The 26,280-nt window shown below is 38.1% G+C and overlaps 1 protein-coding gene across 1 annotated transcript in view; it reads right to left on the bottom strand.

The window, feature by feature from the left end:
- The window catches only part of TRPC3 (transient receptor potential cation channel, subfamily C, member 3), a 34,636-nt gene that overhangs the window by 6,815 nt on the left and 1,541 nt on the right, over nucleotides 1-26,280 (bottom strand). The window contains 7 exon segments of the mRNA XM_009699731.1: nucleotides 1,187-1,382; nucleotides 3,378-3,642; nucleotides 5,026-5,140; nucleotides 5,142-5,266; nucleotides 7,005-7,221; nucleotides 10,054-10,218; nucleotides 17,364-17,549. Of these exon segments, the coding sequence (XP_009698033.1) occupies nucleotides 1,187-1,382; nucleotides 3,378-3,642; nucleotides 5,026-5,140; nucleotides 5,142-5,266; nucleotides 7,005-7,221; nucleotides 10,054-10,218; nucleotides 17,364-17,549 (1,269 nt within the window).

Genomic DNA, 26,280 nt, shown 5'->3' with positions numbered 1-26,280 from the left:
ATACTGGAAACGACATATCCATTTGTACACTATGTCTTAGAGAATCTTTTTTTTTTCCTGCTAGTGTGGGTGGGTGCCTGCATCTATGTGAATGTAGTACTCCCTGAATAATATCAGAACTCATGGTGTGGTAAATTGGCACTATAAATATACTTTTACTTTCATTTCAGCAACATGGGATTTATTTTGAAAACCGAAGTATCTTCTCTACTTTAATTCTCTGATTTTTTTTATTGGAGTTGGATGCTAAATAATTAATTATCTTTAAAAATGAAGATACTTTGTCATCATAATTAAATTCACATAAAAATATATCTCTTTTAATAAGCAATGCAGCCAGTAGCTTTGTGTGAAATTCAAGTACTCATTCAACTGAGCCATTTGGCAGATCTGGAGAAATACTGCCACTGTGTTTTCAGGGCATATGGCAAAGCTCAGTAAACCTAGAATCAAGTTTTAATGTACCTAAAGTGGAAAAAAAGCACATACTGCAAACAAAGCATGTAAGCATTGTAAAGTGTGATTCAGTAGCAACAATCTTGAAGATAAGCACCTGTATCGCACTCTGCGTACAGAGGTATATAAATGTAATGAAGTATGTCCGTGTATCACTGCTGTGCATTAAGTGTCTAACTTCTGCACATTTAGCTAAAAAGTTTGAGGATTTGAACTAAAAACAACAACAATAAAAAAAACACGAAAAAAAACCCCAAAAACCCCAGATTTCTGTTAAGGAACACATCGAAATACATTTAATCCATATCCTAATGATCTGTCAAAGATTAAAGTGCACTACATTGAGGAAACATGCAGTAAGCATCCTAAGCAAACTGGGGATGAACCACCCATGTCTAAAATGTTACACCCAGTAACTTTGCTTTTTACTTCACGGCAGTCTTCATTTGAATATTACTTTAGATTTTAAGATTTCTGGATGGCTAACATCTGCTTAGATGCGTATACATGGCACAAGATGAACTACTTGTTGAGATCCCATAAGGTTCTGCAGCTTGGCTGGGTCGTTAAAGTCACTCCTAGGAACACGGTGTTTTTTCTGATCTCCTTTACTGAGGTAATCTCTTCACTGTACTTTTGTGTACCAAGATGCACTCATTGAAATAATTCCTAGTAATTCTGCCCTTTTTCAACATAACAAAAAAGAGAACAACTTGAGATCAGAGCCCACCTCAATTTCTTGATATGAACTGTTGATCATAGCAATCAGCATGTTGAGCAGAACTACCACCATCGTTACATTGTATATGCCATAAAGAACATAACCGATGTTCTCTATGAACTTATGATCATATTTGAGGACAACAGAGGTTACTTCAGACAAGCCAAATATTGACCAAAATAAGGTCTTGAAACTTTCTTCCACTCTGTAGGTTAAAAAAGAGGAAGGCATTATTACTAACCACACAAATACATATGTAAGTTGTGTTTACACTAAGTGATAAACAATCTCAAGCAATTGGTCTGTGAACCAGGTTTGTAGAGCACTGATCAAAATAACAAACATGCAAGAAAATATTTTTCAATTTCTCCACTGTGCTCCCCCTAAGCATCATAGATAATATAGTTGTAACCATACAGGCAAAACAGCAGTCCAGGAATTAGAAAGGTATTCTGTTTCCAGGTTTTGAGATGAAGCATATTCTCATCTCATTATTTTCCAGCCTAACTCTGCAGGGGGCAGACCGTCCCTGTCCTAATGAAGCTAAAAATGGGGCTGTTGGGAAGGAATCTGCTGGACTCCTCTCAAGACCTTCTGATTAAACCTTCCATTAAGAAGTGGGCACTCAGAAGTGGGTAGCAGCCAGTTCAGCAATAAAACAGACAAATCAAATGGATTTCATGGGATTTGCTCAAGACTTGTTGAAATCAGTAGGAGCCAGGCACTTCAACAAGAGCCAGGCACCTAGATACCCTTAAGGCCCTGGGTCCAGGACCCAGTGCCTCCGTGCTCCTCTCCATCCCACCGTCGGGGCCATTCCTGAGGAACTGAGCTGGCAAGGGCTCTCAGACAGCTCATCAAGCCTTCAGGGCCTTTGAGAGTGGATCCTCTTCAAGCTCTCCTCCTCATGCTGCCATTCCTCTTTCCACTCAGGAAACATTGCTACAGGTTGACTTGTCATGCAGACAGGACACAGCTCACTGCAAAGCTCTGTCCCAGCACACCAAAAGGTGGGATACTGAATGCAAGTTAAGAGATGCTGATATTCAATAAAGATTTTGATGTGCCTTCCATTGTACCCTGCAGAATTTACTGGAAATAACTTCCTCTGTGTTGCCAAAAAGTGAACCGACAGCTGTATTTTAATAACTAAAATATGCCAAGTACACATACCTTGAATTACCTGTCTCAACACTTTTAAATGATTTTTAAATGCAAATATTATACAAATGGATGTATAATCTAGTAAAATAACATGGCTGTTTAAGAAAGGAATATTAATAAGCATTCAAATATTTCATTATTTATCTAATGAAAAGATAATGAGTAAGAATAAGTGCAAAAATCAGGCTCAAATTGGAGTCAATGGAGTCAACTACATGAAAATAAGGCAGTTTTTACAGAAGTCATGTCTCCTGTAGAAATATGGGAGAAAAGGAAGAGCTCTGAATTTCACCACCTTGTGGAATTACTTCTGGTTTGGAACATCCTAAATATTTATCACTTCCAGCATCACCTTGTTTCAAGAAGTAGAAAAAAAACCAAAACAAACAAGCAAACAAAAAACTCTGGAGATCATAGCAAGCAATTTCATTGCATGAAGAGAGACTTCAAACTACCATTCTTCTGTACTCATGTGACTAATGATGATACACAGTTATGTAGATTGTAAACCTGAATCCAAGAGAGTTCAATATAGTTTATAGATTTGTTTCAGTACTGGTCTAAGAGAGAAACATGCCACCTACAGAATCACACTCTCTGTTTCTTGACAAATTTAAATTATTTGGAGGTCTATTATTGACATCTAGGCTAAATCTCTGTGTGTATCAATTACATCTGACAGAGCCCAGTTAAAGATTACAATTCTAGCTGTTGCACGGGGAAAATGTCACTCAGAAGATAACAGTAATATTTTCTTGCAATTAGTTGTTCACAAGTCTGTATGATTAACATAATATACAGCTAAAACTATTTTAGACCGCAATGAAAGCTTTCATTATATAAGCAGGAAAGAACTGGTCTTTTGTATTCTGCTTCCCAGGGTTCTGAGATACCTGATTTCCCACTGACCTCAATTGTCTTCAGTTTTATTTTAATGCTAGGAGAGAGCATACAATATCTCACAGACTTTGCCATCTTAGTGAAAAACCTGAAAGTTTCATATCAGCTTTTTACTTAAACATAACTTCATACTTACGTTGTAAAGGCTGGGTTTAGTTTAGCTCCAAGGTAGTAGGAATACAGTATGAACATTCCAATCATAAATGCAAGAAATACCATAATAAAAAGGACCATGAACTTGAAGATGTCCTTAACAGTCCTTCCAAGTGAAATCTGCAAGGGTCCAAAACTCTCATTTGCAGGCAGGATATATGCAATCCGAGAAAAGCTAAGAACGACAGCAATTGCATAAAGGCCTTCAGATATTATCTGAGGATCAGATGGGAGCCATTTATCTCTAGCTGGAAGATATGAAATATAGGGGTAAATATAAGAAGTTACTCATTTATCACAATGTTGAAAAATAAATCTTGATAGGATTTTTCCATGAACATGTCTGAGTTTAGTTGAGACAAATATTTGAAGAGCCTAGTAGTTCCTACTCTATTCCTATTTCCTTTAAGTCACAAATGATGAATATAAGTTACATTACCTTTTGATAGAAGAAAAACTATACCTGAAGAAACATGACATTTTCTTCTACAGTTTGCATTTTAACCTATGTAGCAATAAATCACTCGTTATTGTTCAACACAACTGTATTATTAGCTATCTTAATAAGCACTATGCTAATGCCAGAAATTTATTCATATTTTGAGTTTTATTGATGGGAAGTGTTAGTTGATGAACAATTTCATTTATTAATCACACTAAGCTTTTGCCATTGTTACAAGTTCAGGATATAACGTAGTTCCCGTTGAAATCATGAACTCTTTTGCCATTTACCTCAATGGAAGTAGGATCGTGGGGTTTTTTTTGTTTTGGTTTGGTTTTTTGGGTTTTGTTTTGTTTTTTTTTTTTTTTACACACAGCATGCACAGAAACAATTTGAGTTATATATAGATTCATAAATTGTTTATTACATGAATTAATGCAGCATCTTAGCAAAATAACACTGAATTGACATGTGTTTCCTATCAAAATACCATGTGTTTCTAAACGTGTATTTACATATGTACAAATTCAGATTCGTTATATAGCTATTAACGTAAATAACAAAACCAAGCCTGCTATTATAACATATTGAAGTTCATAAAGCATATGCTAAAATACACCACCAGCAGCAAATACAGCCTTTGCTGGTGTTGCAAACGGAGATTCATCACACCTTTAATTACTGCACTGTAGTAACTATTTAGTACTTTTATACTATTTGAGCAGATCTTTACTGGTCCAGCATCCTTCCTTTGGTGGGAAATGCTGATAGATCTTTACAAACATGAATAACTATCAAACAACTGAATAAAAAAAAAACCCACATCAAAATTTTATCTGTTGTTCACTAAGCCAAGAATAAAATATAGCTTGCAAATTCTTAAAATCAAGAGGGTCAAATTTAGCTCTAGGATAAACAGTTACAACAAAATTATGGACAGCTACCTTTGAACTGATTTTGTCCTTATGCCTACTGTTTGGTTTTAATACATTAGCAAACTTATTTGTCAAATTAGCATCGTAACAACTGTTGTTTAAATAGCATAGAAACAAAAATATTGGGGCAGAAATGGTTAGCCAATGCTATGAACACAAACACATGCAAATATTCACTTTAAGGCTTTGAAATGCTAGTGCATCCTACCAGTTTTTCTATGTTCAGATCTGTGTTGCAGAAAAGTTAAACTCACCGTAAGTAAAATACTCTATTTCTGGAGGAAGCGTGACCTCAGAGAGGTCATTCTCCTCAATGTAGTTGTCCACATATTGCTGTGCTTTTGTGGCCTGCAGGAATACCAGTTTTTAGAAGCCTCGCTGTGAAAGCGGCAATGAAAATGGACAGCATCCCAAAATCCAAAACATTCCATAACTGCAAAATATACTCCCTGGGTCCTTCCAGCCACAGCTCTTTGCATTCTGACCACATCATACCTGCAAGAAGAAATGAAAAAAACATAGCAATATTGGCCAAACTCTTTTCATTTAAACTCCCCGCATTCTCCCATTTCATGAAACCAGGCAGTACCAATGGAACAAAAATTCACTGATTTGCAGTGTCACAGCAACATCATACACCTTGAGTAAGGTTCTCTTGGTTTCAACAGGGTTGATCAAACGGCAAGGTTATTAATTGATATGCAGAATAAACCTCAGACATCTCCACATAGGGTAGCATAGAGCCACGACTTCGCAGTGGAAGTATTACAGCCTAACAACATAACAGTGTGCTGTACTTCTAAAGAAGGAAAAATGTTAAATGTGGAAAAAGAAATCCTCTCACTTCCTTACCATTTACATTCATAAAACACCTCTGAATTAGAAGGATTAATTTTTACAGAGGACCCAACTACACAGATGGCCAAATATCAAGGGCACAATTACACTACTGGTTCTCCACTTTACAGAATAAAATGCTTTTCAGCAGAGAAAGTGGAATTTAGCTATGTGTAACTCGGTTTTCTTACTCAAACTTCCCTCAGAAATTCATTTACACAGATTAAATTCAGATCATAGTCTCATCATAACCTTGAGATGTAGTTGTTGGGAATCAAGACTTCTTACTTCAAAAAAAGTTTCTTAGGGAAAAAAAAAAAAACAAACAAACAAACAACAAAACCATAACCCCACAAATTTTTTTCTTGTTTCCCTGGTTGGGTAATTCAGAGGGGGTACTGCTGCTATCCCAGCCATACGCACAGCAGCCACACGCTGGATTGGCTTGAGGCTGGTTGTCTCTTGAATACTCAAGAAATTTCTCACAGTGATGGAGTCCTAAAGACCACCAAAATCTCAGTCCTCGCCTTCTGTCAAATAAAGAGGCTGTTCACCACAAGTATGTGCTGGGACTACCAAAAGGCAGCGTACGAGGGATATGCATCTCCCTACCCCAGCATACAAGGGATATACATTTCTCTAGCCTAACACAGTTTAAGATAAAGCAGTGCTTAAACCAGGAGATACAGGCAATTCAGAAGGCAGAGTGAGGCACCTTCATGTAGCAGCCACAGTAACACTTTTCTCTTCCACAGCCCGTAAAACTGAGAACACTATGTTATCATGGGGCTCACTGACATTTTGCTACGTAAAGCACCTGACTTGGATGAAATGCTAGAAGATAGCACTCTCTGCCATACAGAGTTTCAAACAGGCTGACAGCTGATCAGGTTTTGTGGAAAACTGAGTAATGAGAACTGACTCATTAGCCCCTCGACACTGGTAGAAACTGTGATTTCCCCAAATGCTACGTATGCAGCAATGCCACATAAGCACTGATGTGCTAGCACGTTAACACCGAGCAGAAGGAACTCCTCACCTTCTGGCATGTACAGCAGCGTAGGCTTCCTGATACTATTTAAGAAAAACACTTCAGTAAAGTATAATTTCTGTGGTGTTCTCTTTGACAAACCTGTGCTCGTGTTACAAATGCCAGAATTACCAAACAGTGTGGCCAATCAGCAAATAAAATTTTACCCCATGCTGCAAGAGAGGGCAACACAGAGATGCTCTGACCCACTCACCAGTTCTAATGCACTGTTATCTGCCCTAAGGGTTTGTTCTAACCATGCAGCAGCTGGAGGAAAGGTTTGGGACCTGGGCTTCTCTCCTTTCTTTTTGAATTTCTATCTGCAGGAAAACAGTTGACATAAAGACGAAGGGGCAATATACCTACCAAGTACCCATACCATGATCAGCATTTCTGTCCAGGTGAACTGGGTAGTCTTCACCCTAAAGATCTGCTTAGGGTAATCAGTAACTGTGACATTCGGTAGCGTTGTTATACCTTCAAATCTGTCTGAGGCATTGAACACCAGCAGGCCTAGGAAAATAATGAAGGATGCTGCATGTGCCACAAATTTCATAAATGGGCTTCGAAGAATTCTTCCAAGCTGCAAAGGCAGAATGAAAGCAGTCACTCAGTTCTCTCAAAAAAACAAACTCATCAGGCATTCCAGAAGCAAAAATAGGTACTTGGAGCTCAGGACAGTATGAAACCTCAGTTTTAAAGGATAGTCTTCCAAGTGCACTGAACTATGATGCTTTACCATTTTAGACAAAAGTCTCCCAAAGGCAGCCTCAGGGAGCATGTTGTCCTGTTAGTAAATGTTCATGTTATTCCATAAACTCTAGATGCCAATGTTTAAGGGGAAACACTCCAAGGAATTACAAATGCACAATAGCAGTGACCAGAAAGAGTTTGATCTAATGGCCACAGATACCAATAGGGGGTGGAAGCAAGCCCAAGGAAAATAAATAAATGAATAAACAAAATCTCCAAGTAGCAAAATGCTTTCGCTACCAACAAGAGCATACTACTAGCTTGGCTATGACTATAGCTCTAGGAAAAATCACAGTCTCATCTCTGGCTACTGTATTCCATCTACAGAATATATGTTAAGAGCTACAAGTGCCAGATAAATAACCTGTCTCTACTAAAAATAATGACTGTTCCATCACAATGGACTAAGAAGGATAAGATCAGAAATATTACTACTTTCAAATAAATTCAGCTGATTTCATTCACACTTGCACCTGGTAGAGGGACAAAACAGCAACAACAGAGGCAGTCCATCTGCATCAGAAGAGAGGACCGGCTGCCTCCAGAAAACCACACTGGAAAGAGCAATGGCCTGTCCCTGTTACTCACTGGATGAAAAAGAAGAGTCTGTCATCCCATCAGTCCTAGCCTTATCCTGCAAGCCAGCATCCGAAACACCAAGCTATAAGCCCCCTCCTCTGCGGGCAATACTGCCAGTACCCTTTAGACAGACAGTGACGGTCTCGTGTGGCCAGTGCCGCCACAACTCCCCACTCCACAGTCAAAAAACGCAGGTGTCGGTGAGGCTGCACCACCAACAGCTATTTATGCGTGGCCTCAAAGACAGAGGTGGCACTGAAATTCCCTAAGGATGCTCTTTGGAGACCTCCTGGGGGGAATACACACGCAGGTTTACTTGTCCTTCCCAACCTTCTTCCCTTTGGGAGGAGTAGTGCTTTTGGAATACACCTCCTTTCTGTGGCCCGAGCAGGACAATGCTTGTCCCATCTCTGCATAAGGTGTGACAAGGTAGATGCTAGACAGACTTCTTTGTCTTAGCTGCTGCACTCCTCTTAAGGCCAAAGGTCTCCTCTCTCCTTCAGTACAGCAGAATAATATACTATTCCATACACAATGCCCAACCTTTATTAATGCTAATACACAGCTTCAATGTGATAAACTATCACATACATCACCAATATTATACAATATTCCAAAATCCCCTGTGAAGAGCTGCATTATCAGCAGTATCATATAAGAACAACAAGTTCAGCAGATGGGGAACTGGAAGCAGCTTTCTTATTTCAAGGAACGGTTTTCCTGAAAGTGGGGTCAGCTACTATGAACTAAGTGGATCAACACACACTAAATAGCATTTACTACCTGTGCAAACAATCTCAGGTTCCCTTCCTGCTCCTGACCTTTAGAAAGCAATTTGAAATTACAATATCAAACAACTGATCTGAATGTACAGTACTTTTATTTGACATGAGCACTAGGAAAAATGTCAGGTGTTTCTTGTACTGGGAATTAAAGCTCAAGGACAAATGTCACTGTTCTATATTAGACATGCCCTAAAAATATAATAATAAGTTTCTATGGTATGGAGCTGTGAGCGAGGAATATCTTTACTACAGATATTAAAGGAAAGTGACATTTCAGAGAATAATGAGAGTAACAATTATACTACTTTCATAATAGTTCATCTTTAAATTAAATAAATATTTAACCCCGAGAAAACATCAGGTTCCCTTGAAATATGCAGGAGATGAGCAAAATCTTATCCTTTTTGAGATGAACTACAAAAGCAAAATATACACGAATGAAACATTTCTTTGCTGTACACTTGTTAAGAAAATAAAATTGAAAGATCACATTCAGCACAGAAGTAAATTTACCTAAAATTCTTTAAAAAGTTAATGAGAAATCTTTCTTCTTCTGATTTACCAAAGATCTATCAGTATGCTTCATTTGCAGACAATTCACATGCTACAGATGATAAGGATTTCAAAGAAACTGCTGTTATTTTCGTTGTGAGACCATCAGGAAAGCTGGAAGCATCCACATATTTTCATATAATTTTAAAGAGGTAAGAGTTTACAGTTCTGCTCTTTTACGAATATACCCCACCACATGGTTGGAATACTGCGTTTAATTTAATTTCTGCTCTATGGTTCACCTGGTAAACAGACCTCCTAGGGCAGGAATAACAAATATTTTACTTAAGTTCTGCATCAGTGAAGTCAACAGATGTTCTGCAAATTGTTTATACGGACACAGCATCAGATCTTAAGATGCTATCAGAGGAGACTTACTACAGAATCTGAGTGGCGACTTTCAAAAACTCCATGTTACTAATACAAATACAATTATATAGCAGAGATTGTGAGGTGAGCACAATCTACAGAACGTTAAAAAGGAAAAAAAAACCTCTGAAGGATTTTTTTTTTTCTTTAAACTTAACAACAGTTCATTTTCATGCTTCATTGCTGTGATCCTCTTTTACAGTGCAAATAAACAAATAGCATCTTTTGGCTCAAGACTAGATATTACTAAATGTATCACTAATTAGTTAAAATTTGGAAGTAGCAGAATCAGAGGTACAATATTGCATTTTGAATGCCAGAAATTTAAAAACAGCTCCCAAAATAGTACAAGATACATAATTTATAAAATTCAGTACCCTGCTACATGGTGCAATCCAATAACCAATGGCTAGAAATGGTAGGCCCAATGCCACAACCAGCACAACCAGACACTTGATAGCTATGGTCTGCTCCCGTAATCCTGAGAGATTTTCATACCAGATAGTCAGTAGCTGTTGCTGACAGTTTGGATGGGCCACAAACTGTAAAGAGAAAGAAAGAAAACCAAACATGTTATAAGAAGAGTTATATAAACTGCTACATACATGATCATGATCACTTTAAATATCTGGTGTTGATTTAGACCTTAAGAACCATGTTTTTTCTCCTTTCCATTAAAATAAAGGTTAATAAATAAAGAAGAAACTGCTGAGCTGATTTAAAGCAGCACTTTGGGGACAAGGTTGCACACGTGGGCAACCACTGCCAATAGAAGCCTTTTATGCATCATTAGAACAGCTTCACATACCCGACCGCATCCTGTCAGAGTTGAACCTCAGTCCTAACTTCCAACAATTTCTCAGCAAATCAAGCTGATCCAAGGTACATGCAGAATTTCTGCGAAGACTGAAAATTCTGGTCTGACCGTAATCCAGTTAGCCTCTCCCCTTCCTGCACACACTCTTCACAGACCTCGTCAAACATCACTGCCATTTGATTTCATTCTTTGAGAAAGGCTCCAAATACCTCCTTAACCATCTATATATTTCCAGTCTAAAACCTATCGAGGCAAGAAATAAATGAAGCAAAAGTACAGCACGGAATTTTAAACCTCACTAGAACACACAGAGATGAATATTAAAAGGGTTTCTTCTCTCTTACTACCATCAATGGTCCTAGCTATCACCTTGACTTAGATGTACTTGGGATTTGAAAAATAATCAGAAGCCACTTACTAAAACCACATTTTTATGTTTTGTGGAAAGTAAAAGTTAGCATTCTGTAATACAAGGAAATTCCATTTTGTGAACCAGATGAAAAGATGATCTTATGGTTTTAATGATGCTCTAAGGACTCTGTAAGAGATTGTATTTTGCTGTACAATTTTGTATTTTCTCTAAGTTCATGCCTCTGATACTATCTCAGCTGAAAAATATTAAATGCTCAAATCTGACAGTTTTCAAAAATAACTTTTCCTTTTTCACTATTTTAAGATTTTAAAGGACCCTGAATGTACAGATTGTTATCACTATACAGTCTTATGCTATTCTTTGTGTTTTAATGAGTTGTTAACAGCTTAACAACACACTGCAGAAGGCTCAAATAAGATTTGAGGTGTATACTTTAACTAAAAATATAAACATTTCAGTGATTTCTGAGCAAGATAAATTTATTTTTAATTAATTTCTTTATGAGATGTTCCTTTTATCTTTGCTGATTAGTTTACATTATTATTTATCAATATTAAGTATTTGCTCATTTATTTCTAGCACAGAAGGACTAAAAGGTATCAAACATAACAGAGGAAACCACAAGAGTAGATGTGTACAAATATCTGAATAAATATAGTGTCGGATAAAATGACCAAAAGTTGACATATTCAGGCATCTAAACAAGAATGTCCTGATTGTCCATAGTCTAAGCGTACACAGCTACCACCGAATTTCAATTCACTGAATGTCAGGCCATTTTTGGAACATTCAACCCTACATCTAAATTTTGGTATTTAGTTTTCTTTTACCCAGACATGGACACGTGAAAGATGATTTTCGAATATACTTACACTCTTTTGACCTAACTTTGATGCCCATTGAAGTCAATGGTAAAATTTCAACTGACCTTAACTAAGCATAGCCAAGACATCATCAAGGACTTTTGTAACCAACTGCTTTAAAATGGGGGGTGTGGGCTGTGAAGCCAAACAAATATCAAGACAAAAAAAATAGGGTATCAAGTGAATTTATCAGGAACTAGTCACAAAAAGACAATCAGACAAGTGGAAAAATAGGCTTAGGATTAACACTCAACTTCTCAGTTGCTCTCCTGAGCCTTTTGTATAAGTTTCGTTTGTCCCTAGCTTCCACTAATTATTCCTTAAGTGTCCCAAAATTGAAAGGGAGAAGAGATTGAAATGTTAAGATACTAAACTGGCACGTATTAAGGATCTAGTATCCACTAAAAAAAACCAAAACCACACAACAAAAAAAAAGAAACAACAAAAAACCCCCAAGCCATCAACTTCCATCTTTATCCTCTGCAGGAAATACATGCAAATGTTATTTTCCTAGCTTCAGTAAGATTTCAGTATGTTCACAGGGAAAGGGAATGATTCCCAAATTAATTATGGAATGACAAAACAAGCTGCTGCCAACAACTGCATTTGTTTAGATATGCTTTACCAAAATCACTTTAGGTCGAGTTTGTTGAAGGGTGAGTATGTATTGCTCTGTTTTTAAAGCACTGTTGTATTTCTTTAGGATGAAGCAATGTGGCCACAGGAGACTGCGCAGCCACGCCGTCAGGATCATGTCGTGTAACCAGGAGTGTGTAGCCCATGTTGGGTCCTGCTACTGAAGAAACAGAAGGGGTGGGAGGGAAGAAGAATTCTATAGCTCCTGATGTTTTTTGCCCATTATATTTACACTTCTGGTTAAGTCCATTTCTAAAGTGTTATCATACTCATCATTATCACTGTTACTATTATACCACGTCCTGTGAGACTGTCACATCGAGAGCATGTGAGAAACTAGTTATGCACAAGGGTAAACAGCCTAGTTATCACAGCAATGTGAAGAAATCCAGTAACATACTTGTCACATTGGTTGACAATAACTAGTAAATAGGAGTAAAGAATGCTAGGTAGTTTCACAAAAGTGATTTGAAAATAATTCTGATAACTCTGATAATCCATGCTGGATTAAGAGTGAGATTTGATCTGAGTTGCTTATACTTTTTTTAAAAAACAAACAAACCAAACCCACCAAGCAAAACCCTGGATATCCATTTTACTATCCCTTGTGCTCTGTTGAGATCATAATGTCCTACACACACAGTTGTTCCTGCAAAACTCCATTTATATTCCAAATCTCATTAAAAAGTGCATACAGTAGCACAAGAGGGCAGACTTCTTAAAAAAAAATCAAATTAAATCATTGGCATTGAAAACGAGGATTCCTCTCAAGAGGAGGAATCTGAAGCTGTTGCATGAACTTTAAAAAAGGGAAGCAATCTTTGTATTTTAATCTACTTTGTTCTAAAACGAAAGTTCCAAAGTACTTTGGTGTGTGATTCATTAACCAGTTAGATCACATATTAATGCAGTTTGTAACTATATTGGAATAGCCAACAGAAATAAATAAAAATATTTTAAAAGTCTTTTAAGGAATTAATGTCAACTTGAACTATGTTTGTATTCTTTTTATGAGGGTGTCACCTTTGATGCTTATGCTCCATAAAAACTGCCAGCCTGGCCCATTAGAAAAAAAAAAAAAAAAAAAAAAAGAGTGTTTTTTGTGCGTTTCTGCATTCTGACATACACCCCCAGTCTCTTCTTTTGCTAAGATAAATTTTATTCTCAACTCAGGACATCAAGGGACAAATCCCACGGCAGATTAACTGTGACCAAAGACAGGAAAGTAAATAATTATTTCAAATTACAAAGACATTTTTAAAAAGCAGGCTTAAAATCATAAGGAAGAGGAGAGAGAAGAAACACCCACACCACTCCTCTTATTACCAGGGGGAATGGGAAGAAAGAGCAAAGGAGCTTTAAGGGAGTTCACCTAAGGCTATGAATCAGCCCACGGGCCCTCCTGCATCTCATCCAGAGCTGTATGCAGGTTTATTCCTCCTGGTCTATCAACGTTTTGATGTGACGCTAAGAGGAGATCTGGCTGTGCTATAATTTTCCCTCAGAAAATGGAGGAGTTAATGAATAAGATGCCAATGGTTATGGCAAGTTTTTCTCTGGCAGTAAGTCTAAAGGCTCTTGAGAAGATCTTAGCAACTTATTTAACTGTTGGCAACTGCACAATACGCACCACTTCCAAGCCCTCAGAGAAACTCATGTCACTTCTCTCATCCATAAAAGCTCTGAAATTCATCCTTCTCTCTGGCTGTGCTAAAGTATCTGAATTTATGATTATGTTGCTTTTATTTTCAGCAACTGCACCCTCTTCTATGTTTTTGGTTCCCCCCTACCTCGCCTCCCCATATATCTGTCTCCCCCTCGCCCCCCCAGCTTCACCTCCTCCAAGGACAGTAGGTTCACATCATGTTTCACCTACTAATCACATCATCCTACAACTTTGTTCCTTCTGCTTTTCTCTCATCCTACTTTCCATGCAGTTTCTTACTTTTCATTACACATCTTATTATCACATTTATCTAATATTGCAGGATCCAATCCAAACCCCAGTGAATAACAAAGATGCATGAGGGCAGTATCTGGTCACTAAAAATCCCAATTTTAATTTAGCTGCTTTTCCAGGCATAATTGACTGCAACACTTCAGAGGTATTCAGTTTCACGACCATGAATCAAGTCGTCATTACAAAAATATTTGTCTGTATTCTTAAGAGTGATTATAATGTTATTTATTCCTAACATCCTAATGACTGAGTTTAGACATAGACAGAACAGATCCTGGCACACTCTGATACACAGGCACACAACATACAAAGAGAATTTTGAACATTCGTTCTTATCTACTGATTCAAAACTTCAGTGTTTGAAAATTAAATTAAATCCTGTGATTTTACTCAAACTCTTACTGATTTCACTTGGAAATTCCATTCTGATTTTTATCTCAGCAAGAACTGCAGAACTTGGCCCAGCATCAGCACTTCTCTTATATTTTGCTGGCAATCTAAAGACAGAGTTAAGATACAATACTAAAAGCACTACTGCAGCAGCAATTCAGCATACAGAGCAAGGCTACTTGCTCTAACTAGTTTTTCTTGCTTTTTAAATTCCCTTAGTCCTTCACTATTGCGAGTACAGTCTCAGTTTGAACCTTAGCTTCAAAATCACATCATCTTTACAAGATGGGCTACACTTTAATGCAGTGCCTAGGGTACTAAGTGCAAGAGTTTCATTACTAATAGAATTTAAAACTCCATTTCCCTAGCATTGAACTTCTGAGCACATTTGCTCACTTGTCATACGCTTTTTCCTGTCTCTCCTTCCTCTGAAAAAGGCATTAACCATTTCATGGACCTGCAGTTCTGTTTGGCTGTACTGTTTGCAACAGTGAACTGACCTTAATGTAGCTGACACAGAAGCACAGCTAGAAATACCGAAAGCTAAGAAACACAAGCCACATCCTTGTCTGCTTCCTACAGTTACAGGGTTGGAAGCATCCCACGTGGAGTTCCCACATCTGCATCTGTTCTACAGTCAGAATATCGCTATAACCTGCCACAGTGTTAACGGAGCTGATCCCAGTATCAAAGGACCACCATGGCAGAGAGCTTCCCTGGCTCAATCCTTGTCATGCCTCCGTAATGGCCATTTACAGGGAACAGTGCATCTATGAATACAGTAACAACTCTGCACCATCTATTTATTTCCTTCCACCAAGATCACTAGTCTTGTAGGTTTTGAACTGTATTTGCCACAAATCAGAGCCAAAAACTTTGAGTTTATCTACAAATAATCTCTTGCAAGAGAAGAGAACAAGTTTGCTACATGGAACTGTCTCTTTTTCCACTATGTAGATTTTTGTTATTCTTAACGGACCTGCGTGGCTCTTTGCTCAGCAATGAATTTCACCAGTGATAATGGCTGCTTAGAAGAAAAATGCCGTCTTCAGCAAGAAAGCCGAGACACAAGTCTCAGCAAAGGTTTGGTACACATTGAAATGCAACAGCATAAAAAACTCATATGTTATTTAGCTATGACAACATGTTCATGCATTTTGATTCTTTCCCTGTTCCATTCTTTTTAATTAATTTAATACTTGTATATATCCACCTTGAATTTTGGTAATTAATATGCATTTATTTGCTGTAGACCAATTCTATATTGGAAACAATGACTTGCTGTTTGGGATCTGCATTTACAATTTTTGTTAACCATCTTTTGGGGACATAATAACCACTACCATTTCCCAGTTCTTCTGGCAGGTTGCTTACAATTAATTTTACATGGCAGATTGGCTCAACAGGTGGCCACAGAATAGTGTTATTTATTCTGAAAGACACAAGACTTCTCGTAGAGATGATGAAACTATAATGGCTGTTAAGAATGGAACTGATGCTAGCCATGTAAATAGGTAGCTGTAAATAATACATAGGCATTGCTGTTTCTTGATTCCTCTCACAGCAGGACACAGTATTCACTATTTTCTGTGCTAGCGTAGTGGGATCTTGAAGAGAACAACATAGCTATATATTGAAAACTACTAAGATAAATGGATAACTATTATGTTAAATGCGTGATACACAGCTCCATTTTTCAACACATAACATTCATTCACAAAATACCTGTTCATTAAAAATTACTTTGAGAGAGGCATCACTGAAAACACATTGCACTTTACAAACAACGATAAATGCAGGTGTAAAGATGAAGAACTGAAATGAACTAATTAACTTGTCACAAATACATTCCATACATTTTCAGGACTGCATTTTAAAATATTTTTAAGGAACACACATGGTAAATCATGTAGAATTTCTCACTACAATCCACACAGCTGCAGATAAGCTGTTTGATTTACTGTCACATTTTAAAATAAATTAAGAACTAATATACTTAATGACAACTTAGATGTTCTCTTCCCTCTTTCAAAGTAGTAAAAGGGAGACTTCTCTCTCAAAAAAACCCACACAAACAAAAACCAAAAAACCCCCCCAAAACACTCCCTATGTGTTGATAAGAACACTAGTAGAAAGCTGCAAGACTGACTTCCCAGAATTTACTTGCTCAATTAAGTTACTTAAGGTAGAGAGCAAAGATAACAAAAAGAAATAATGAACAGACCAGACCTTTTTATTGTTTGAAACCAACACTTTCACCAATAAAGCCTTCTCTTTGGATTAGATATTATCACACAGACTGGCAGGAAGACACATCCTGACTTTCACTGAGTGAAAGTCTGGCTCCACTGAAATGTCTTATTTTGGATTAATCAGGAGAAGGATCTGACCAACTGTTTATAACCTTGCTAGCATAGCTGATTTATGTCACATTTATGTCCTGCCAATTCTCAGCTGTGGAAAGTAGGTTAAACTAAACTCCTTCACTGTAGTTCCCCCTTCAGCCATCTTCTGCCTTCTGAGGATCTCGATTGCCCACACTATGTCTCAGTAACGCATCTGACCACCGGTTCATAACACCTGTGGAATAACGAGATCACACTGCATTGCCATTAGACTCTCTGAAAGCACTGGCTACGAGGAGTTACCTTTTTGACTTCATACTTAATGGCCAGCTTCACACGGCTCAGTGATGCTCTGTGCCTCTGTGCTTCAACTGGCTCAGAGTTTAAATCCCCGTTCAGAATGGCCTCCACTTCTTCCGAGTCTCGGCAGAGATCAAGAACACCAACCACAAAATCCTTGCACTGCATAGACAGCTTGCGGTAGTCATTCTGAAACAGAAGGGTTACAGAAAATGGCCCATGACGAACATGCTTAAGAGTCAACGGCAAGGAAAAAAGAACCTGTACAAGTTGCAAAAAATTAACAGTGTTTGACTTTTACATACTATGTCAAGTTAGAAGTGTATCAGACATTACAGAATTTTTGTATAGCTGAATCATTTCTTCACTGACACATTGGCCACTTGAACAGAAGATGACAACAGCTGTTTAACAGAGCATGGGAACATCATGTAATAGCATGATGAAAATAACCTGGATGGGCAGTAAGGGGAAGTGAAATGGACCAATAAGAATTACACAAACAAACCAGGACCACAAGTCTTGAAATACCAACCTCTCCCTTGCAAAAACTTTGCATACAATTATTGAAATAATTCTTAAAGGGGTGCCTCCCAGGATATAAATATATTTCTGCTCTTTCTACACTGCTAAAATGGCTGCTTACTCTTTACTCTGATGTATGCCGTATGCATTTCCCCCATTTCCCACTTACTGTTGGAACCTCTTCATACCCAACAAGGTGTACAGTGGGTTACAAAGTAACTGCATAGAATAACTGTGGCATGAACTTGGACACTCGTGTCGTGGGCAAAATACCCCAAATTTCCTGCATAGGTAACAGAGAAACCAGCTGCTTTAAAGGACAGGTCAAAGATACTAGACTCCCGAGTCATCCTCTAAGAGACGACCTTACCACTGACAACACAGCTGAACTACAGAGAGAACATTTCTGAAAATCACAACCCTTTCAGAGCTCTGTCCACCTTTCCCTTCCTCTCCCTCTCTCCTTCACTTCCCTGACTATATCTGCCACAAACCATTCCTTTTCTGAAAATCACCTATTACTTTAATCTCCATCTTGTTTGTTCTTACTCCATCAGCCTTCTCTTGCATTACTGCTGGAGTCAACAGTTCTGCCTGCGTTTGCGTTACCTTCTGAAAGTACATAAAGCCAAAGTACATAAATCCTATTCGGATTCTTTTCAGAACCTAATCTTCTAGTAAAGGACTTCTTTTTCTCCCTCACTGCTTCCATTTTTGCATAGTATCATTGGCCACTTCCAGACTTGTAGCTTGTATAGCTGTGAAGTCTTACTGTGTCACATAGAAAAAACAAGTACTTTTTTCTGGTCCTTACTCTCTCTATCTTTCCTCCGCCGCCTCCAACTCTTCAACACTTTGGGACCGTGTCCTGAGTTATGCCCATGTGCTGTGACCCTTCCTGTGCAGCTATTAAACTACTGCATCTAGGGTGCAGTGGTACTGTTTTTCGCTACCTTCATACCTTATGTCTGGCACGCTGCTCCCAAGTTTCATGCTCGTCATCCTTCAAGCAAGCTTATGTCGATCTCTGAGGTGCTACCTTTAAACTTCACAGTTGCTCATATATGTCAACATCGCAAAAATTTCCATCTATCTATTCTCCTCTCTCTTCTGACAAAACATTTGTGGCTACATTTCAAAATTTTAAGATAACTCTGTAGAGCGTGCACATGTGAATCTTTGCTTGCACTTTTCTTTATGCTTGTATATGTCTTTCACCACCTCTGTGACATTACCCATAAGCTCTAAGATGATATCTACTTCAGCAGAAACCCTGGTCTTCATTTATGTGTCCGTGTCCTCTCAGCTAGATTTCTAGAACTTCTTTATCTGAGATGCAGCCTCTGATTTCCTCACACGAGGTTACAGCTGCAGGAGGAAACTTGGCTGAACCTGATAATTTTACCTTGTTGTATCAAGCGTTTCCGTGTCCAACTGAAAATAGCAGAGCCTTCCTTTTCAATTACTCCACAGCTTTTCTTTTTTTTTTCCCCACTAGGCCATCAGAAAACTAGTCTGAGTCCTCCATCTCTCCATTTTTGTGCATTGATTGTTCATTTTCAGCCACTGCCTTTCTCAAGTCACTTTTGGGGGGTACAGATTTTTCCTTTGTGGTTCCTGACTTCTCAAAAATGCTTCCTTAGTGCTTCTGCCCTCACAATTTTATCTCTTACTTTCAAATATTATTCCCCAAACCCTCACTTTTTCCCCCCTTGCCTAAGTAACTTTTACCTACTTATACTGCTAGTTTTGTTAAATTTTCAACTTAGCACCAATAAAATGGGATAGAGAAACTAACATGCCTCAGTAGTTCCAAATTATTTTGGGAAAAGGTGGGAAAAGAGGCTGCATAGGATAACTGCACGGATCAGCTATCAATTTCATTGGTCAGATTCAGATATTAATCAAAATGAAACATTACTGGGAGACAAACAAATACTACTAGGAATCCTGTTATTATGGAAGAGTAACATACCAGATACAGACTTGGAAACAACCAGTCCTAATCATAGACATAAACAGGACCCAGTTATTTCCTTTGGTCATAGACGACAAATTAATTGAGTTGCCAGTGAACCAACAGGATGTAAGGTTATTTTAGATTTGGTTTTGGTAACCAAGGAGAACAGTACAGAAGAGCCAATTATAAAAATAATACTGAGATGCATGATTAAAATCAGTGAAAGGATAAGTAAGCACATATATGACTAGGATTTAGGACTTTTAAAAAGGCAAAGTCTCGTAAGAAAGCTAATTAAGGGAGTGAAACATAAGCATGGACGTCAGAATGCAGAGAAGGCTTTTAAGTAAAAGATGTGAAGGTGATTAGACATCAGATCCTTTAAAAACCTTGCAGAGGATGACTCTAGAATAGAGTGGCTAGAATAGCAGTATTAAAAAAGACAAAGGGGAAGACTCTTTCTTGACAGTCTAGTCAAGAAAGGAAGTTTCATCATAGAGGCCAAGAACTACAAGTATAAACTGCTAGAAGTCAGGCTTGTAAAGGATATTAAGCAAAGCACAAAGAGGTAAGACAATTTAAAAATAAGATGGGGATTTGCTTCAGGGAAGACTTGTCAAGATTTACCTCTGCAGGTCTTTACTTACTTACATATTAGCAAACCAAATTTATCTCAGTCTACTTGAGTGCTTTACAGAATTAATCAGACAAACACTACCCACATTGTAACCACAGGACCCAATTCTCAAACAATCTTCTACCTCTAGGGTGTTGTGTGACTATCAGAAACCAGCATCTGTGGTCTCAGTCATCCACACATACTTCTGCTTACTCTTGAGAACATACAAATGAAGCCATCAGATCACTCATCTCTTCTGTGTCCTAAACAAGGCTACCAGAACTCCTGTGTGAAGCATCCAGGTTTGAAAAGCTCTGCTACACACTATGCAAGTTGCCAATTTGTTAACGTGAAGGTAATCTTCAGGGGAACACCAGAGTAAGGCACCGATAGACCTGCTTATACAGTGGAGCTCTTTTCCTATTTTTTATCATAATACAGGGATTCTGCTTCCTTGATCAATAAAGTTGTTCTTCAATTAATTCACAACCTAATTCAGCTGGTTTTACTAGCTATATCACCTTCAATGATATCTCTTTTAAAAAAAATTGATGGTTACACTAGACATCTTTGTAACATCAAAAATATCAGCCTGTATTCTGCATTTCAGAGATACCGTAGCTGACACTGGTACCTAATGGACAACTGATGATGACTGCAATTGCAGAACTGTGTCTCACGAGCAGTTTCGGAGGACTCTGACACACATCAATGGTTGAATTGCAGCCTGCCCAACTCTGCATATTCTGTTCTCACTCATAACATTAAAGACTACCTTGTGAGTTCATCTAGAATTTTTACAAAGAACATATCAATCTGTGTGCAAAGAATGAGCATACGAACAAAAAATCTTCAGCTGATTTCATGCATAAATTTTTTAACTATTCCAAAGAAAATTTATATTGAGTAATCATATGCAGTCAACCAAAATGTATAGATCTGTTTTCTATTATGAGAGCCACATTCCTGTAAGCACCAGTTTGTGACTATGCACAACTGCCTAACTAGTTCACACACATAACGTAAATCTACGATTGCATGTAAAGTATTACGTATTAAATGGCCATTCTGAGATCATGTATATAGTCAGTTTGCATATATAACTGCAGGAACTGTATATGCAAATCAAGCACATAATTGCAGTAATGATTATGGATCTGGGCCCTGTCCTTTTAAAAGTTGGACCTAAACATAGATCAAGCTTGAACACTCTTTGTTAGTTCAGCTGAGATAACACTATGTAAATTTACTTGGAACAGTGACAGACTCCACTTTTAGATGCAAGTCTACATCCTCCGTTGGTTTCAGTTGAGCTTTTAGCAAAATTGGGAACAGGAACTTACCTATATAAAGCAGGACTACAATCTTTTTGATCCTTGCTATGATGGACCAAATTCTGACACGCTATCAGCTAGTGCAATTTCAGCTGGGAGAACTGAGCTTGCTTACACAGGAGAGTATTTAGTTGAAAGCTGGTATACAGAGACTACCATGTGGCTTTTTAGCTACCTTGTCTTGTTTGTTTTTTTTTTTTTTTTTACGGTGACTCCAAGGGAAAGTTCCATCAGCTGTTCTGACTGCTAGAAATTCTCCCATCACTGTGCAGTAACAGTTTTAAAGTTCTCAGGGAGGAAGGTAAATATCAATTAACTTTAGTAAGTCACATCAGTCACAGTGGCCAGGGTCTGCTAAAAACAGAAGAAGAAAACATAAAAATTGGGAATACTTGCATTGCGATCTATTTTGTGGCGCTACTGGAATTGGAATACATGACTCTCCAACTATGGTAATGAACACTTTTTTTTTTTTTTTTTTACATTAAGACAACATACAGTTCCAGACTGAGCTTCCCTAGCCAGTCTATCAGGTATAAAGCAGTACACCTCAGATCTCCCAACCACTCAAAGACAGATGCCAACAGAACACCACTCCATAACTTTTTCTAACTTAACAGATTTTGTCCTTTTCAGCAAAAGAAAGGAATTGAACCAGCAGATTTGACACATTTTGAAAACACGTTCTGATCAGGCACATTGGTTATAAAAGCCCTTATAAATATCAAAATTGGTGATGAATCCAGGAGTGAAGCAGAAATCTGGTTTTGCATCTTAGACATAGAACATCATCAACAATGCTGCTTGCTTTCTAGTTTTCTTTACTACATATAAAATACCCCTAGAAACCTGACAGGAGAGAATCCAATCAGTTGCTTTAAGAGACTGAAATTTGGTGTGATAGCAGTAGGTATGGAAGAGTGAAGGGTTTTTTCACGATTTGGTAGTAGTCTTGACTCAGAAAAAACAAACTGAAGTTTCTAACGTCATCTGAAATCCTACTGTCAATCCCTGGAATGGGGACTAGGATCACCAAGGTAAGAGAAATACTGTAGTTCTTGCCCTGGCCACAGGGATGATATGTTGCTACACTGGCCACTAAAATGATGTCTTGCTGCTTTGGCAGCCAGGCACTGATAATCTCTGCTGTTCCCTTAGCTGGCTTCCAGACCCAAAGAGCAGTCGCCACCGTGTTCAGACAAGTCAGCCATGCTTTACCAAGACTGGAAAATGCAATAAGGAACCTAAAGGGAAGAAGATAGAGAGTGGAAAAAAAAAAAAAAACAGTAAAGAAAATTAGGCGAGCACTTAGAAGGGAGACAAGAAAAAAGGAAATCCAAAGAGGGAACTGAATAGAAGAAAACAAGTGGATACAAAGAACACAAAGGGCTAACAGTGTCAAGAAGAAACTACAACAAAATAGATGAAGAAGAGCAAAAGGAGCAACAGGAGTTTGGAACAAGGATCTCGCAAAGGAATAGGAAGTAAGGAGGCTTGAGGATTAAAGAAGCAGAGTCAAATGGTCTTTAGGGTTCCAGTTTCCCCATCTATTTTTACTCATTTTCAGTACTTATTTTTGGCTATGCGTCTTGTATCTTCCAGGAAAAATGAGGGCTCACTGGTTTCTTTGAATCCTTTCTCCTTACTTCTGAAGGGAAAATTAAAAAATTAAAAATCAATGTAATTGGTAAGTTCTTTTAATATTCACGGGGAACTGACTGTCATGAATGAACGTCCTAAGTCACCTTCCCATATTTCTAATACACTTGCGCAAACTCTGGTTTGCACACGAACATCAGAATTCGTTAGTGTAAATCATAAGGGATAGAGACAGCCTGGACTTTGCATACGCAAAAGATGTAAGGTTCAATTTAGCAAGCATTTACTAGGAAGTTTTGCCTCAGGCATTTTTAAACAGGTTCACCCTACATTCTTTCTTTGTGGGAAAACCACCGAGAGAAATATTTTCTGTACAACTGCTCCACACCCGGGAAGTGCATTGCTGCAAGCGTGCACAGGAAATGCTGTGAGCCCTAATGTACCGTAGATACTAATAATAAATCATGAATGTCATCAAAAGTCCCTTTAAACAGATCTGTCCATTTTTTGTGGTAGACAAACTATTTTGTCCATTTTTCTTTACCCTGAAACAATTCTGCCCAGTGTTGTGCTATAGACTCAATTGGATTGGAATTCTTAAGCGTTTCCAGTGATGATCCTAAAGGAGAGTGCACCAGAAGTCTATCAGTCGTTCTGCCTCACAGGGAGTGCAAATGTCGGACTAGAAGCCTTCTCCTCTGGGAGATGATAAAGCACACAGTTATTAGCAAAATAAATTCAGATGACATACCCATAGAAAAGAAAGTACCAAACAGTTATAAATGGGACTTACATCAAATGGGGCAAGCTCTCACAATGGACTTTTGTAAGACACAGAAGTGCTGCTTGCTTTCTCCTTGATCTACCTCTACAGTTGTCAGTGCAGCATCTCATGATACATCCACGCCAGGAGCAGCCCCATCATACCTGCCCACAGCCCCAGTGGAATATAGAGTCTTCTCATCAGTCATGCAATTACAGTCCTTCCTGGACTTGGTTTAATACTGATGCTAAAAAATTCCTTGCCTCTTCCTTTTTCCTCCTCCCTCCCTCCCTCTTCCACTACTCTTTCTCCCCAGAAGGGCAGCCAACCATCGATGCCAGAGGGAAACAAGCAACTCTCCTACCAGGCTTGGTAGAAACAGAAAGAACTCCTTGAGACGCATAAGAATCAGAAGGAAAAAGAGATAGATGTGAGGTCAATGAGGAGAATAATTACTTCACCGGAATGTGTTGCTGTTCATGAGAAGCTGGAATTTCCATGCCAGCAAGGAGCCAGGAACAATTTCTACCGTAGATGCCAAAACCGAATTATGTTATACACCTGGCAAGGTTATCAGCCCTGTAAGTGCTATCCAAAATACTGAAATCTGTGAAAATAGTGGATTTCTCAGGTTCGTAGGCATCGCAAAATATCAATGAATAGAGGCTAAACACTTGAGAAAAAGAAAAAAAAAAAAAGAAGAAAAAATTGGAAACCAGAATATTTTATTCTGTGACAATTTAACATTTTAAAAACTGAAGTAATTTTTTTAAGTTCTGGTTTGAAATGAGAAGTCAAACCAAAAGACATTGCTTCTTCTCATCCAAAATTTCAAGCTATTTTGTTTCCGATGAAATTTGTACTCATGGTATTAATATCTGTGATACAGGAGCTTCCCATGAATTTGTATTTTTACTGAAATTTTTCTACTCAGTTCTAATAAACTACATCCTCCCCTTACAAAAACATGTTACAGCTTCCCTTAATTCAGCTTTTGGTGGCAGAGATTGTATTTTGGGTTCCTAGGGAGTTGTGTAACACTTAAATTGAGTCCCTAAGCCCACCAGTGTTTCTGAACACAGCTATAACAACAAAATTGGTATACAGAACCACAAAGAAAAAGATGGATGGTAGAGTTTCTAGGGTGCCAACCCAGAAGAAAAGTTCTCTAAGAAACTGCAGGAGGGGAAAAAAAAAAAAAAAGGGGAGATGAGAAATGTTTGTATCCACAACCACTGAAGTGTTAGTCACAAAATCCATAAATCTCCGTCTTGAGCACACGGTTCTGGACACCCTGTGGCTCTCAGGTTGTTGGCCTAGTTAAAAAGGAATCAATGATAAACAGGACTGAGTTACACACATCAGAGATTTAACCCTCTATAACGGTCTCTAAATGAGGCACATAACTGTAATTCATTGTGTGAAGCACACACACCAACAGGCTCTGTGCATATGATAAAATACTCTAATTCTTCAATTTTATGTTCACAAAGAGCTTTCCCAGGTCAATACTTTTTTTAGAAAAAAAGAAAAATCTGACATCCTTCCTAAACTCCTGAATAAATACGTTGAGGAAGTATTCAATCCGTTTGCCAAATTACATAATATGCAGCATGGTATGAAGGGGTTCCTTCAGCAAAGGAAGGAGAGGAAAGGTTTAAGCTGGCTTTTACACATTATTAGTGTGTGGTATAACATGTGAATCCTCCTCAGGATGGAAATCTTATTTTTGAATTATGTTTTAACCCATTCAGCTATATCTGGAGCTATTCTTTCTCAGGAGACTAAAACTGTTTCTTTCTCTTCTGGTAAAGTTCACTTGACTAATTTCTGCCTGCATTTCTCCAGGTTGTTGTATATTTCTTCTGAGTACTCCATAGTGTTAGCAATGCTTGCTGTTGTTTGAAAAGGTTAATGCATCTTCTGCCTCTCTCAGATCATTTATGAAGATATTAAACAAACAACTGGTACCCAGCACAGACCATGAAGAACCCCATTAAATTTTCTTTTAAAACTACACACAACGCTGTTGATATTGCTATTCACCGAACAATCTGTCATTCCTCAAGCCGAGCTTTTCTTATTACACGCAGTCTAGTGCGGTTTGATTTTTTTGTGGG

Source organism: Cariama cristata, unplaced genomic scaffold (assembly GCF_000690535.1).
Source record: "Cariama cristata isolate BGI_N322 unplaced genomic scaffold, ASM69053v1 scaffold29774, whole genome shotgun sequence".
Taxonomy (NCBI): Eukaryota; Metazoa; Chordata; class Aves; order Cariamiformes; family Cariamidae; genus Cariama; species Cariama cristata.
Note: the sequence above shows the minus strand (reverse complement) of the source record. Positions and strands in the feature narration are given on the sequence as shown.